Genomic DNA, 15,126 nt, shown 5'->3' with positions numbered 1-15,126 from the left:
ACCACTCTAGGCCACATTTGCCATTTGGAATGAGCTAGAATAATGCCTGCTCCCTGTATGGTTTTGGGACAATGCCCCTCCCTCCCCACCCCCGGCTACACCCAGAGTTCCTGAGGTGCTCCAGAGGCTGTTTCTCTCCTCTCCTGTCCCTCTTCACAGCCGGATTCATCGTGCTGATGTTATTGCTGATTTGCGCACCCTTGGTGGTACATCTGCATTTGGGATAGGGACTAGGGTGGGGAGTTCTCCCCCCAACTCCTCTCTCCTTGACCTTCCTCCCTGACATAGGCTTGACCTTCCCTCTGGCATTTGCCCCACTGGGCCCTGCTTTAGAGCAAGGTGCCTACCCAGGCCGTCACCCTGCTGAGGCATAATTTCCCTGAAGGCGGGGTCTTGTCTGTCTCTTCATAGACCCTGAGCCCACAACGTGAATGCCATTTGATAGTCACTGCCAGTTAGACTCCAAAATGCCAGTTTTCCATCACGTGGTGGCATCATACACCTGACTATTAGTCACATGAGAGAGTGAAGGTGCATTCTCACCTCTCTGCTTCGGTTCAGTTCCCCTAAACCAGCTCCGTCATTGACAGCAGCCCCCTGCCCAAGGCCACCCCCTCTACTGCTACCACTGCACTACGCTACTCCCCAAGGGGGCGCCACTTTGTGCCAAGACCTCCACCCACTGTCACTTACAAGACTCCACCAGCCCCTGCTGTGTTTTTGTTGCGTGACCCGGATGGTTTAGTTTGCATTTCTGATCCACAGAGATGGTGCAGAGATGCTTCTATGGTGTCCCTGTTAGCTGACCATGGAGGAGAAAATACGATTAAAGCGTAAATGGCCGTGGGATATGATTAAACATTATGATTAATAGTATCAAGTCTGCACTAGAAAAAAGTAGAAAGAGGGGCTGGCCCTGTGGTCGAGTGGTTGAGTTCGCGCGCTCTGCTGCAGGCGGCCCAGTGTTTCGTTGGTTCGGATCCTGGGCGCGGACATGGCACTGCTCATCAGACCACGCTGGGGTGGCGTCCCACATGCCACAACTAGAAGGACCCACAACAAAGAATATACAACTATGTACTGGGGGGCTTTGGGGAGAAAAAGGAAAAAAATAAAATCTTAAAAAAAAAAAAAGTAGAAAGACCAAAAGATGTTCAGATATTATTTTATACATTTAAAGCCTCATTCTATTATATATACCACATGGTTCAGCATATAGTTAGTCAATATAGTTAATACCTGTAAGTTATGTTAACTATTAACTGGGAATTAACCAGGAGAGGATAAGATTTTACTTGCTCTTTACAATTAAAGCTAGTTGTTAATTCTTTGTCTTGAAAAAGCACCTGGTGCCTCATAGGACAGAATGCAGTGTGTGATGGCTCCTCTTCCACTGGAAGGCCGCCACCTCCCAGTCAGGAATTAGAGCTCCTGCACTGCTCGGCCCTCCCCGAAATAGCTCCCCTAGCGCTGCGAAGAGTCTGCTTCAACACTTGGCACCCATCCCACAGTGTGTGTGGGTGGGGGGGACCTGCTGAGCACTCGCCTAGGGAGCAGGCGCCTGTCCCGCCTGGCATCTCACCTCATTCAGTGCCCGGGCTCTGAAGTCCGCCTCCTACTCAAGCTTTCACACAGAGAATCCCTCTCGAGCTTCTGCTTTTCCAACATTAAGCTTAAAAGAAAAGGTAAAACTCTGAGAAAAAGCCCAAAGAAAGTTTGGGAATTCTTTTTACTTTGTGTTTTGCTTCTCCCTGAGAGTAAGCTCTGTAACTTGATTTTAGGAGGGGGATGTGATAATTAGGAATGTAGTGTTGTTACGTGTGTGCATGTACATCTGAAGGCTCCGAGACTGGATCTAGTCACAGATTTCAGATGGACATCAGTCATGGCTGTGAAATTCTACTTTTAGAGGTTATGTGTAAGGTCATTTTACCCCTTTGAAAAACGAGAACTGCTGGGGGAAAGTTCATTAGTGAACATGCTAAGGAGAAACCCTTCTTTGCATTGTTATTTTCTACAGTGAAGTCCTTATTCATGTGTTCATGTTCTTATCTCTTGTTATTTTTTTGTCCACAGGCAAAAACTGGGACCTGACAGCCGCTCTGAGTGACTATGAGCAGCTCCGACAGGTGCACACAGCCAACCTGCCGCATGTGTTCAATGAGGGCAGGTGCCCCAAGCAGCCAGAGCGAGAGCCACCCCAGCCGGGGCATAAGGGGGAGCGGCCCTGCCTGCAGAGGCAGGACGACATTGCCCAAGGTACGGCCTGAGGTACCGAGCCCAGGCATGGCTGCCCTGGGCCAGCGCCCTGTGGCTTGAAAGGGCAGGGCTGTGGGCACAAAGAATGGCGAGGTCATCGCCTTCCAGCTGTAGGCAAATTGGGCTCTCAATGCATCCTTCCTCATGTTAACCTGAAATGTCTCTTACAGCTTCCATTCATGGCTCTTGCCTTTGCCTCAGAAAAGTGGGAGAGTGAGTCCGGATCTCTAGGACCCCACACACTTCGTGGAATCCTGGGTTTTCCAGATCAAACATCTCTAATTCCTTCAATTATTTCTCAACATAGTCTCCAAATATGTTCGACATTGATGTTCATCATCCCATGAGCTCTATTTTCTCTGTTCTTTTTATTAATTATAGAAGTAAGATATGCTTATTGTAGCAAAGAAGACAATTCAAAGATATGTAAGAAAACGTAAGAGCTTTCTTCTCCATACCTCCCAAATTTCAGGGAAGCAATAACCAATGATTTCATCCTGACGTGTCTCCTTCCGCTCCTCTCACCGTGCTTGTTCAAAATGCAAATGCATCAGAGTCAAATGCACATAATACTTTGCAAATTGCTTGTTTCATTGAACCATAAATCATGAATGTATTTTCTTAATATATTATTCCACAGCATACAATAATTTTTAAACCACACCTGTATTAACAGTTATTCTGTTTTCTATTGGGTGGTGGCGTTTGTTTTTGACACTCCAAGCAATGCTAAAATAAACTTTATGCCTGTAATCTTACATACTAGTGCTTTTATTTCTGTAGGTTAGCATTCCCAAAGGGGATTTGCTTTGCCAACTCATGTGTATTTTTCACTTAATAACTTCAGGACTTCTTTCCCAAACACATTTTGGCTCACTGTATGTGAAACAGGGTGTTTCCTCTCATTCTTGCCAGCACTGGATGTTCTCGTGATGATTTTATGTTGTTGTTCTACTCTGAAGGGTGAACAGTCATGTGTTATTTTAATTTTCGTCTCGTCATGTGCTTGTTAGCCAGTTGGATTTCCCCTTCTGCAAAGTGCCTATTCACATACTTTGCCCATTTTCCTATTGATTTGTTTGCATTTTTCTTGTCAGTTTGTAGCGTTCTTTGTAATTAAGACCACACTTGTTTTATATATGTGTGTGTGAGTAGGTCCCACTGTATCGCTTGCTGTATGACTGTGTTCAGAGTATTCTGCCATGCAAAATGTCTACATTCCTCTGCATTCATGGCTGATAGTGTCCTCTCACTCAGAAGGTCTTCTGGAAGGCAAAGTTGCGGACATATTCTCCTATATTTGTTGTTCAGTTTTCTCCGTAGGTCTTTTAATTGATTTGAAATTTTTAATAAATAGCGCTGAGGATTTGTGTTCTGCTTCGTCTGGATCGAGAGTAAGTCATCGCAGTACATTTGTTGAATGAAGTGTCTTTTTCCCACTGAACTAAAATGCCAACTTTGCCATACATTAAATTCCCAGATGTGCCTGCATCTGCTTCTGTACTCTGTCCGTCTATGCAGCTGCCCATCCTGCTACATTTGACTCTAGTAGTTTCATATAGTATTTCTCTCTGCTAAGGCCAAGTTCCTTTATTGCTTGCTATTCTTTTCCAAAGTCTTCTCACTATTTTGGGCTATTTATTCTGCCATATAAACCTTAAAATTAGAATTCTGGTTGGAATTGGATTGGATTTTTTTTTAGGAATAATTGGCATATTGTAATGTTTTCTCATCCAAGAACATTACATATGCCTCTCAATTTATTCAGATTCTAAGACTTTAGGCATAGAGAAAGGCAACTTACTTTTTTCATATTTATCTTTTATTTAGTAATTACATAAATTCTCTTATTGATACTAATTGTTTGTTCTAAGAGAATCTCTTGGGCTTTCCAAATAAATAATTTAATATTCTTCTTAATATTACACAGTGAATTCCATTTCTCATCCTATTGCAGTAGCTCAACCATCCCAAAGTGTTTCAATGAATGTTGTCTTTGTTTCTGTTAGCTCGGCCTTATTGGAATCTATATCCTGGATTATTCTTTCATGCTTACTCTGTTGTATAGAAAACCCACAATTGAGTTAGAAATTTTAATAAGTATGATCTTTCTTCTCTTAGCTTCGTCCTTCCCACTGTATTTGAGGCTATATTGTTAGGTGCATATGTATTCATAATCATTAGATCATCTTGCTCTAGTGGCTTTTTAACCAATATATAGAATGTCTCTTTGCCCCACATAATGGTTTTTATCTTTAAGTCTGTTTTAGTTGATATTAAATCTCTTCCCTGCCTTTCTGTTTGTTTATATTTTCCTGGAATATTATTTTTTCAGCTATTATTTTCAACCCTTCCTTATCCTTTTTTATCAAATGTGATTCTTGCAAGTAATTTATCATCAGATATTATTTTACCATCCAATCCAAGAGTCTGTCTTTCAAGCAATGAACTTAATCTATTTATTTTATTTTAATTATATTGTATCTGTACTTCTTCATGTTGTGGGTTTTATTTGCCATGTTTTGTGTTTGTATTTTTCTCTTCCTATCTTCTCCGGCTAATTAAATTTTTCTACTGGTTTGAGAGTTATACATTCTACTTTTACTCATGTAACAGTTACCCCTGTTCTATTAAAACCTTAGGTTTTCTTCCTATTATTTTTTAAGACAATATATTTAACAAATATATTTTACCTGAAAAAGACATATAGCTTAGTATGTTTTCATCTCCTCCCTGCCTGCCTTCACTTGCCCTCAGGCATATTTAGGTTATTATTGTTGCTTGTTTAGACAGCAATTAACTTCTTTATTTACTCACATTTATCTTTTGCTGAAAGAGTACTTCCTTAAAGACTATTTTCTAAAGGAATTTTGTATGATCGATCTCCTAAGTCCTTAAGTGCCTAAAGATGTTTGTGTAATATACTTAAAGTTTTGTTTAGTGGAATAAGAATACTGGGTCCCATTGTTTTCCTTCAATGCTTTGAAACCATTTCTCCCTCCGTTGTCTTCTTGCATCGCATTTTCACGTCTTCTAAGAATTTCCTTGACCTGATCATCTCACATCCTGATTCACTCTGCACATGAATCCATTCTGTTAATCACATTCTCATTTTTCATCCCAAATTAGCTCTTTGTCATTATAATTATTTCTCATTCTAGCATTCTCTTTTCCGTTTGAACATATTTAGAAGGCTTATTTTAAAATCCTGTCCTCCTGGCCCATCCCGACAGGGGTATGTTGCTGACTTTCTCTAGCAGTGCCTGCACTCCACAGATGCCTCCTGCATTTTCCTGAGAATGCACAGCGCCTTGGGTTATCTGCCATCTGTAGTTGTGTATATCAGGGGGAAGGGACGAAAGCTTGGGCTCTGGCTTGCCCTCCTCTGAATGAGATTGTAGGGTGGAGTGCACTCAATGTGGAGAGTTCTGGATGCTTTAGTTTGGGCTCAAATGTTCCCTACTTGCTCCTTTCACCACAGTTGGGTTTGTTACTTGGGAAACCTCCCAGCACCTCAGTTCTAGAAATTGCTCATTTCTGGGGGCTGCCACCCTCCGTTGTAACTGTCAAACTCCCAGGATATGCTGGAGGGAGGAGGGAATGCTCAGGGCCTGGCCAGCCCACCCGTTCTTGCTCTCCGTGCCCCACCCCAGCTGCCTCAGCATTACCCTGACAGTCCCGGACGTTGGCCAATGCTGCTGCTCGCCCATGCTATGGTGGTTATGGGTATAAGCAGCTCCACGTGCTCCATTTCTCTTCTTTCTCATGATCTGTGTGGTCTGACTTCTCTTCTTGCCGTTTCTCAAAATATAAAATAGCTTAATCATCTTGGTCTCAGAGTGAAATTGAAGGTGAATCAAAACTATCCATTTTGAAATGGTCTGTCTCTGAGACTTGCCATTTATTTTAATGCACAAATACTTGAGGCTTCTGAGAATTAACTTTCAACTTAAAACTCACTTACCCTAGAATCAAAAGCCTCTTGTCTTTAGTCTGCTTTAGCAAAATTGTTTTAGTAACATTTCTGTGCACTCCCCTTGCAAGTGGGGATGAAGACACGGGCGGATGTGGGTTTTCCATCAGCACAGCGGAGTAAAGGCTCGACTCAGAGGGGCGTCAGCACGAGCACAGAACCTGACCAGAGAGCAGACTAACCTGAAATGAAGTGGGAGTCCTCATGACCTCAGTGGATACACTTAGGAATTTTCCACACGGTTTAGACAATACTCAAACATCAGTTTGAATTTTGTTCTCCTGAGCAAAATAAATGAAGGCTACTGCCTTGCTGAAAGAATCTTGCATTACTACAAATATAGACTGTAAAAAAGAAAACCTGTTCCTAAAATCATATATTTAAGAATCCTCATATTATGGTAAATGCTTGTGATTAAGCACAGGACTTAAAAAACAAGTATCCTTTCACAGTGCCAAGAGAACAAATACATCTGCATTTTTGCTGTGGATTGAGATCACATGATCGATTTCCTAACAAGGTAACATGTTGTACAACAGAGAAATTCTACACTGTGTGTCTCGGTCGTTGGTTGGAAAGCCCAGGCAAAATAAGACCAGAGTAGGCCAGTAGTTTTTGAGAGTGCTGTGACAACAGAAAGAGAAGCATGTAATGGCTTAACATTTGTGTTCTGGGAATCTTCATGTGGGATGTGTTTATCAGAGTCGCTTCAGTAAAGTAACCTAGCTTAAAATGCAAGCTGCAGTGGCAAAGCCAGAATGGATTGCTTCTGGCTTTAACTATATAAACACATAAAAACAAAGGCCGTCTCCTTGTAGCACTTAGTGCTGGGAGAGGGCAGCTCTGCTGACTTGAGTTAGATATAACTTAAGACCCAAAAGGCAAACCTGGTGATCTTTGAGGATGCTGAGGTGTCGTTGTGTGGTGGACTTGCAGCTCGCCTCTTTCTAAGTGCTTTCATGACTCAGAGTAAGTGCCATACGCCAGGTGGTGGTAATGTTAGCCCAGCAGCAGGGAGGCCCAAGAGACTGACAGCACAGAGGGCTGGTGGGGGCAGATGTGTAGGTGCAGTGTGTGTTCATGTATATGTATACATGGTGTTTACGTGCGTATGTATGTGTGCTCTGTGTGTGCATGTGTGTATATGTGGTGTGTGTTTCATGTATGTGTATGTATATCTGTGTACATGCATGTGGTGTATGTGTGTGCAAGCTCCCGGAGCCACCCTGGCACCCACTCAGTTCCTGTGGTTGTCTTTCCCTCTCCCCTTGCAGAAAAGCGGCTTTCCCGGGGTATTTCCCATGCCAGCTCAGCCATCGTCTCCCTGGCCCGGTCCCACGTGGCAAGTGAGTGCAACAACGAGCAGTTCCCTCTGGAGATGCCAATCTACACATTCCAGTTGCCAGATCTGAGCGTGTACAGCGAAGACTTCAGGAGCTTCATCGAACGGGACCTGATCGAGCAGGCAACAATGGTAGCTTTGGAGCAGGCAGGTGAGTGGCTCCTTGCAGCAGGCCCACATTCCCGAGGCTCAGGGAACAAGTGAGGCTGGCCTAACTTACTTCCATGAGCAAGAGAGAAGCATGTTGTCTGGCTCTGGCATTTTCCATTAGGACCCCAGATGCCTGTACTAGACCCCTGCTCTGAAGTCAGGCTCTGCTCCAGCCCAGCACTGGCTGGATAGAGGAGCCACTGACCGTGGGGCTGAGATCTCTTGAGTTTTCCATTTACGCCTCAATCCAAGCTAGCTCAGCCAGTGCCCGCTAAAGAGGACTCTAGCTGCTTTGTCTTACTTCTGTCTCCAACTCCACAGCTCCTCATGGGTGCCAAACAAAAGATAAGAAAGACCACGGGCTTTGAGAAAAATAGGAGATCTTGTCTCTTCCTGTGGACATGGGCAACTTATGTAACCTCCTCAGTGTGGCGGGCATTTTCACCGGATCTGAGCTCCTCTGTCTACTTGGTTTCATGTTGTTGCTTCTTAGAGCAATCCAAGAGGCATCCTCATCCACCTGCTTCAAGAAGGAAGGCACAGAACACACGGAGACAAGGGAAAGGATAGTGATTAGTGGAGCTTGTTTGTGTTGGGCAGCCTGGCAAGCGAGTCTCGGCCACAGGACTGGGAGGAGCCTTCCCCAGGGCCTGCTTGGTTTCAGAACAGGGTCGGCGCCATGGTGCCGGTAACTATGTTGGCTCTGATGTTGTGACCATGGATGAATTGTTTTCTCAGCTGCTGCACAGCTGTCAGAAGCAGCCTGATGATTGACACCCACAGCCTTGCTCTGTCTTACCTTGGGGTCATTGATCAACAGACGTAAAACAATCCGTCTGGATTAGCAGTAATCCTAAACCACTCGCTCTGAAGGGTGGCTGTGTTATAGATGCTTCTATGTAAGTAATTCAGATAAGATAATTTAAACAAAAGATTCACTATTGACAGAGGGGAAAAATCGGTATAGGTTAAGAAAGAAAAAAGTTTCATGAGGTAATTTCTTTTGAATGCCACAGAAGTTCAGACCTTTATAGAGTTTGGTTCTGATGATTACAAAGAATACCAGTAATTGCTGCTGCTTCATTTGAAGCTGGAGTCCTGGGATAGGGTGCAGAGTCCACCACAATAGCCTTCTCCTCCAGCCCTATCATGCTCAGCAAAAGCCTTTACTTCTTTTGAATGGCTTTTCTGTTACTTTTTCCGTGTATCACATATTAATTTTTATCACTTACATCTTACCTTCTCAATTAGCATTTTAAAAGAGTACTATTTTACTCAAAACATCCCAGTCTTGGGAAACACATTTTAAAAACCCAAATTTGGGCCCGGCCAAGTAGCATCGTGGTTAAGTTCGCGTGCTCTGCTTTGGCGGCCCCAGGTTCACCAGTTTGGATCCTGAGCATGGACCTACATACCCCTCATCAAGCCACCCTGTGGTGGCATCCCACATGCAAAATAGAGGGAGATTGGTACAGATGTTAGCTCAGGGCCAATCTTCCTCACCAAAAAAACACCCAAATTTACTGAGTTAAGATGCTAAATTCACCAGCAGTTCATTGTTTATGTCACATGCCAAGAAGATGGAGGACCTGGCACAGTGATGCCCCTCCCCACACACTGGGGAAGGTGCCCTGTCGATGCTGCAGGACAGCCTCGGGGAAGCTGGCTGATCCGCAATGGCTGGCAGCCCCGCTGCTGGTGCAGTGAGAGCCTGAACGTCAGGGCTCAGCCGAGGACAGAGAAATGAGAAACTGAGATAACGAAGGAGTACAGAATAGATGTGCGTTCATTTCCTCAGTGCAGTGAGACAGTCTCCAGGCTGGCTGGGAGCACAAAGCTGACCCCAGCCTGCCATCCGTCTGACTTCTCTTTCCTCAACTCTCAAGCAGGGGCGTAGACTAGATCATCCCTTGGGCCCTGTCTGTGCCTGGATTCTGGTAGGGACACCCAGCTGGTGCCAGGCAAGTCCAATACAGTCCCCCGCCCCATTGTGGTGAGGAGCCTGGCCCACTAGGAGGTGGCCTTGTTCCCTCCCAGCCAGGCTGTGCCCCTCAGGTCCCCGTCACTATCCGTGGGGAAAACAGAGCTCCACCATAGAACAGCGATTTGAGAAAGCTGCTCAGTGTTGCTGGCTGTGAGGTGTCCTCCTCCTGGTAGTTTAGTGCTCAGGATCGTTGTGAATAAAGTGTTGATGTGCGTGGGATGTGTGTGCACGTGTACTGTGTACATGGGAGACTGAAACAGATGTGAAAAAACTAGTGAAAAGATCCACTTCTTCAAGGTATATCTGTGTCTGGAAGGAAATATCATCTCTGTCACAGGGCCTCGGGGTAGGGACTTCCCTGCCTTTGGAACTCTACAGAAGCCCAGGGCTCGTGTGGCCCAGGAAATCTGCAAAAATGGCCTTCATTCAGGTAGCGTTGCCTCTGGCCCAGCAGTCCGTCCCGGGCACTCAGCTCCACGTTCTCAGTGCCTGATGTGGGCGTTCTGGGGCTGCCGGCTTTCCAAGGCACGTGGGCGGCCCCATCCATTTGAGGGGCCTCTGTGTTGATTGGGGTGCCAGTCTTTACCTCCCACAGAACCTGCAGATGGGCAGTGCTATTCTCCCCAGGCCTAAAAGCCCCAGAGGGCACAATCCCTTCCTACCGTACGACAGCCTTGGGGGCAATAGAGGGCCAGATCTTCAGGACACAAAACCGCTGACGTCCTGAGAGGGGAAGGAAGCATGCTCTTCATTCTTTAATGAATACAAGAAGCCACTCATTCCTCAGGTGGGTTGTCCTGCTGCTTTCACCTGTACGAAGACTCAGAGATCATGAGTCTCTAGGTTTGGGAAGTACCAGCTGGCACCTGGCCCGGAAGCTCCCCACAGTGTGGGCTAGAGGGTGTCTGGGGTTCCAGCGAGTTTATGCGTGCAAAGGGCCGAGGTGTATTGCGTAATAGGGTAGTTACTGCATACATAGGAAGTAGAAATATCTCTATAGGTCAGAAAATATTTAGAGACTCGTTTGAGTTGTGGTGTTGAGTCTTGTCTCCGTGGGAGAATAATTGAATTGGAGCAAATCTGCCCAAGAAGTCATATGATGTGCAGAAGGCTTTGAAGGCTCCCAGAGTCAGCCCCCAGCTGAGTCCCGGGTCAGCTGAGAAAACTTGGCCAAGTTACTTGGCCCACTTGAGCCTCATTTTCTTCCACCTTTAAGTCAGAGATGTGTGACAGCTGCCAAACCAAGACAGATTCACCCAACGCAAACCTGTGCCCGTGAAATGCCCCAGGCAGATACTGGACCTACTGCTGCAAACCACACAGATGAAATCCCTGCCCTGGAGGAGATTCAGTCCTAGTGGGGAGGAAAGACGATAAACAGGTCGACTGTAAATATGAAGTGAGTCGGCAAGGACTGCCATAGAGAAGTGAAGAAGCAAGGCAGGGGATGCGAAGTGAAAGGGGGAGACCAAGGCAGGCCTCCTGAGGGCAGGGTGGGTGGGGAAGGGAGCGATGGAGACATCGGCTCAGGTGTTCCTGGCAGAGGGAGCACTTTGAAAAGGCTTGGCCTGTTTAAGGAGGCCAGGGGCACATGAGCAAGGGCTGGAGGAGTTGGAAAGGAAGGCAGGAGAGTAGTCGCCAGAGGCCCGGGGAGCTCTTGTGAGCCCTTTGGGCTTAACTGTCGATGGGATGTGCAACCCAGGGGGAATTTTGAACAAGGGAGTGACATGTTTGCATTCACATCTGACATCTCTGGCTGCTTTGTCAAAAATGGAGTATAGGGAGACTGCCCCAGTGGGATAGTGGTTAAGTTTGCACACTCTGCTTCAGTGGCCCAGGGTTCACAGGTCTGGATCCCGGGTGCAGACCTACACACCGCTCATCAAGTCATGCTGTGGCGGTGTCCCACATACAAAATAGAGGAAGACCGGCACAGATGTCAGCTTAGGGACAATCTTCCTCACCACCAAAAACAAAAAAAATCGTATAGGAAGGCAAGAGAAGAAGCAGGGAGGAGGCAGCTGCTTTGGTTGCAATGGGGTTGGGGTGGCTAGGGCTGTGGGGGTGGCGGTAAAAGTGCTAAGAAGTAGCTAGATGCTGAAGCAGGGTCTGTTTTAAAGATGGACCCACAGGACTTGCTGATGGGTTGGATGGGGGCTATAGCAGAGAGATAAGCATCTGGCATGACCTGAAGGATGTTACCCCCAGCACTCAGGCAGAAGATGGTATGGTGCAGAGATATGCAGGCCCCTGGAGGAGGGGCAGCTTGAGGGGCGATGAAGAGACCCGTTGTAGCAGGCAAAGTCTGAGCTTCTCGTGAGACTTGTAAAGTTGCTGTTCAGTTGCACATGTGAGTCTGGGGTTCAGGAGAGGCCTGAGCTAAGGATATAGATGTGGGAGTGAGCAATGTGAGAGGAAGTCCATGGGAAGGAATGAGCTCATCATAGGGACCTCCCATCAGGCCCCCAACACAGTTCTGTGCAATGTTGAGTGCCAGCTGGATGAGGGAGTCTGGAGCACAGACAGAAACATAAGGGAGACAGACCCAGAGCAAAGCTCACAGTCCATGGGAGGAAGCATGTGCGAGGCACGGTGACGCCCAGAGAACAGGGATCAGTGGCCCTGGGTGGGTGGGAATTAAAAGAAATCACAGGGTCACATTTAGGGCAAGAATGTGCTCATCTTTCGCCTAGAGAATTGTCATGTTTTGTTTTCTTTCATCTAAATGTCTTAGTGGGTGACAAGCAAAATGACATCTTATTTTAAACTGTGTGGTAACCATCTGTTACAAAGCTTAAGTTAATTGGTCCCATTATCATGTATGAATCAGAGGAATGTTGCTTGGAAAAGGCAGAATAAGTGACTAATAAATAGCTCCTTACCCATAATACCACCAGCCTCCCTTGATGGTGTTCACCTGTGATTTTCTTCTTTACAGGAGCTCAAGTTTTTAAAAAAATATTGACAATGCCAGTTCCCATGTCTTTTTTCTGTTCTTAAGTGAGGTTCTTGTGGGGGAGATGTGAATGACTACTCCACCAAAGTTAGAAATAGGAGCATTGACCCAGGTTCTCAGTCACTCTGCTCGTGTGAAGAATGCCTGTGTCTTGGGCATCCCGTTCTGGGTCCGGGGGAGGTGTTAGAATAGCATGGGGCCTATTTTAGTTCTCCAGAGGCTGGGAAGTGCTGGCGTTTACCGGGCTGGGCCGTCTTCCCAGGGTGGTCGCACCTGATTCACAGCCCCAGGATTGCTCTCAATGGGATAAGAGTCTTAACTTCTGGAGGCCAACTTAAATCAAACCACTAAGACTTCTTTGCCTTCCATCTCCCCAGGCACATAATGTTTTGTCATGATTTAGTCACCTTCAAAGTGTGACTGAATATGTGAGCTAGACTGAGATTTAAAAACTGGTAAATTCCCCATAAGAAATTTGAGCAAAAGAAAGGTAGCATGGGGCCAGCCCAATGGCTTAAGTTCACGTATTCCACTTCAGCACCCTGGGGTTTGCAGGTTCAGAGCCCATGCGTGGACCTACACAGCACTCATCAAGCCATGCTGTGGCCATGTCCCACATACAAAATAGAGGAAGACTGGCACAGATGTTAGCTCAGGGACAATCTTCCTCACACACACAAAAAAAGGTAGTATGTTTAGGGAAGATGCCCTCTTTTAAATGGTATCAATTCTCAAATCTAGAAAGATTACTTCTAGGTATACAAGATTCTTTCTAGATGAAAGATAACTTCTAGATATGCAGGATTACTTCCAGGTAAAAGATGGCTTCTAACTGTGCTGGTGAATTTTCACCCCCATAGCTCCTCTCCTGGGTTCAGAATCCTGGAATCACCATGACAAGGTGGAAAACCATGCCCCTGGGGGAGGGAAGCTGCTTGGGGTCTGACGTGAGCCAGCTTCTGTCTTGTTCAGCGTAGGTGCGTCCTTTTTGAGGTAGAGGAGCAGTTAATGTGCTCAATTACTACTTGTTTAAGTTTCTGAGGGTAAGGAGGTACCATCTAATACTTACACGTGCTGGTTTCCAAGGAGTCCTCTCCCTGGACTAGGAGCATGGCATTAGTGACCAACCCTGTGACGTACTTTCTAGAAGGTAAACATGGTGGCATGCAGGAAGAGGAGGGAGAGGTAAGAATGAGAATTTGGGTGTGAACATTATCTGAATTGTAGAAAATGAACAATTTTTCAGGTGGCATTCCCACCCTGAAACTTTAGTGCTCTCCCTGTTTCATGGGAATTTCCAGGAAGCCGAGGCCGTGGGAAGGCCTTGAGTAATTGGAGAAAGTGCTATTTACATCGGATTTGTGAAGCCAACAAGAAAGAAGAGGCCTATCTTCTAAAGGACGAGAGTGGAATCATACCAAAGGGACTGCTAGAAGTGATGGAGTCTGTTTCTCACCTCGGGGCAGGACGGCCCCTCACCTGACCTGGAGTGACAGGCTCGGTGTTGTGCTTGTAAAGCAATGCCACTTTCTCCCTCAAGATCAGACGGTCACACTTTCTCTAAGTTGTTCTGCTCCCCCTCTCCCCACCAGCACGGGGTTGGGGGGGGGCGTGGCCTGAGGCCACTGGGACCATGGATCCTGGGTTGGACTCAGTGCGTGTCCAACCAGCCTGAGCCAAGCACAGAGATGTGCTCCTGTCCCCCAAGGCTCACAGGCCAGAGGGGAGACACCCTTGCAACGGAGCCCAGGATGACGTGGGCAGTACACCATGAAATGGAGGAGGGAACCTGAGGACAAGGATTAAGCGTGCTTGGGAACACCACTGAAAAGAAGTGCCTGTCAAAATCACTGGGAAGTGACTGCAGAAGGGGCAGGGAAGTGGTTCCTGTGCCAGCAGTCAACATCTCCAGGACAGAAGGGCGGTGACTGGACGTTGGTATGACTGCAGCAGAGAACGTGTGAACAGCGAGTCTGCTGTGGGTTCCAAAGAGGCTGCATGTCTTGAAGGAGGAGAGATAGTTTAGAAGTGACAATGGGGAACAGGGACACTCCAAGCCCCAGGCAATGAAGGTTATGCAGGAAACAGCTTCCATGGGGCTGGGGAGTCGCAGAGAAAGCGGCCTGCCTCTGCCTGCCCTGTGCCTCCCCCCGTTCTCTAGGCATCATGCAGAAGCACCAGAATGGAATTGAACCGAGGGGACCTTTCCCACCGTGAGTGATAGTGTTAGTTCATGCTGCAGGCTGCTTGAGACTAAGAAGCAATTACATAGGGTGAGGACTGGGTCCCTCAAGTCCTGTCCAGGACGGGTTCTCTGACCACTGTGCCCCTGCTGTATGTCTTCTCTGGGATGTGGACATGCTCCCAGCCCCGGGCCACAGTGTTCTCTGTGCACCTTCCAGGAGCGGTCCGCTTTCCTTGTGACTTCAGGTGCTTCTCTGTGCATAGCTCCCCTTAGCACT

At 46.6% G+C, this 15,126-nt stretch overlaps 1 protein-coding gene across 5 annotated transcripts in view; it reads left to right on the top strand.

Moving 5' to 3' along the window:
• Positions 1 to 15,126, top strand: part of OTUD7A (OTU deubiquitinase 7A) — a 379,739-nt gene that overhangs the window by 279,214 nt on the left and 85,399 nt on the right. For all 5 annotated transcript variants that reach the window (XM_023651659.2, XM_070268408.1, XM_023651663.2 and 2 more), the window contains exons 5-6: positions 2,077 to 2,259; positions 7,507 to 7,725. In XM_023651659.2, the coding sequence (XP_023507427.2) occupies positions 2,077 to 2,259; positions 7,507 to 7,725 (402 nt within the window). The remainder of the gene's footprint in view (positions 1 to 2,076; positions 2,260 to 7,506; positions 7,726 to 15,126) is intronic.

The sequence above is a fragment of the Equus caballus genome, chromosome 1 (assembly GCF_041296265.1).
Source record: "Equus caballus isolate H_3958 breed thoroughbred chromosome 1, TB-T2T, whole genome shotgun sequence".
NCBI classification, from domain to species: domain Eukaryota; kingdom Metazoa; phylum Chordata; class Mammalia; order Perissodactyla; family Equidae; genus Equus; species Equus caballus.
Note: the sequence above shows the minus strand (reverse complement) of the source record. Positions and strands in the feature narration are given on the sequence as shown.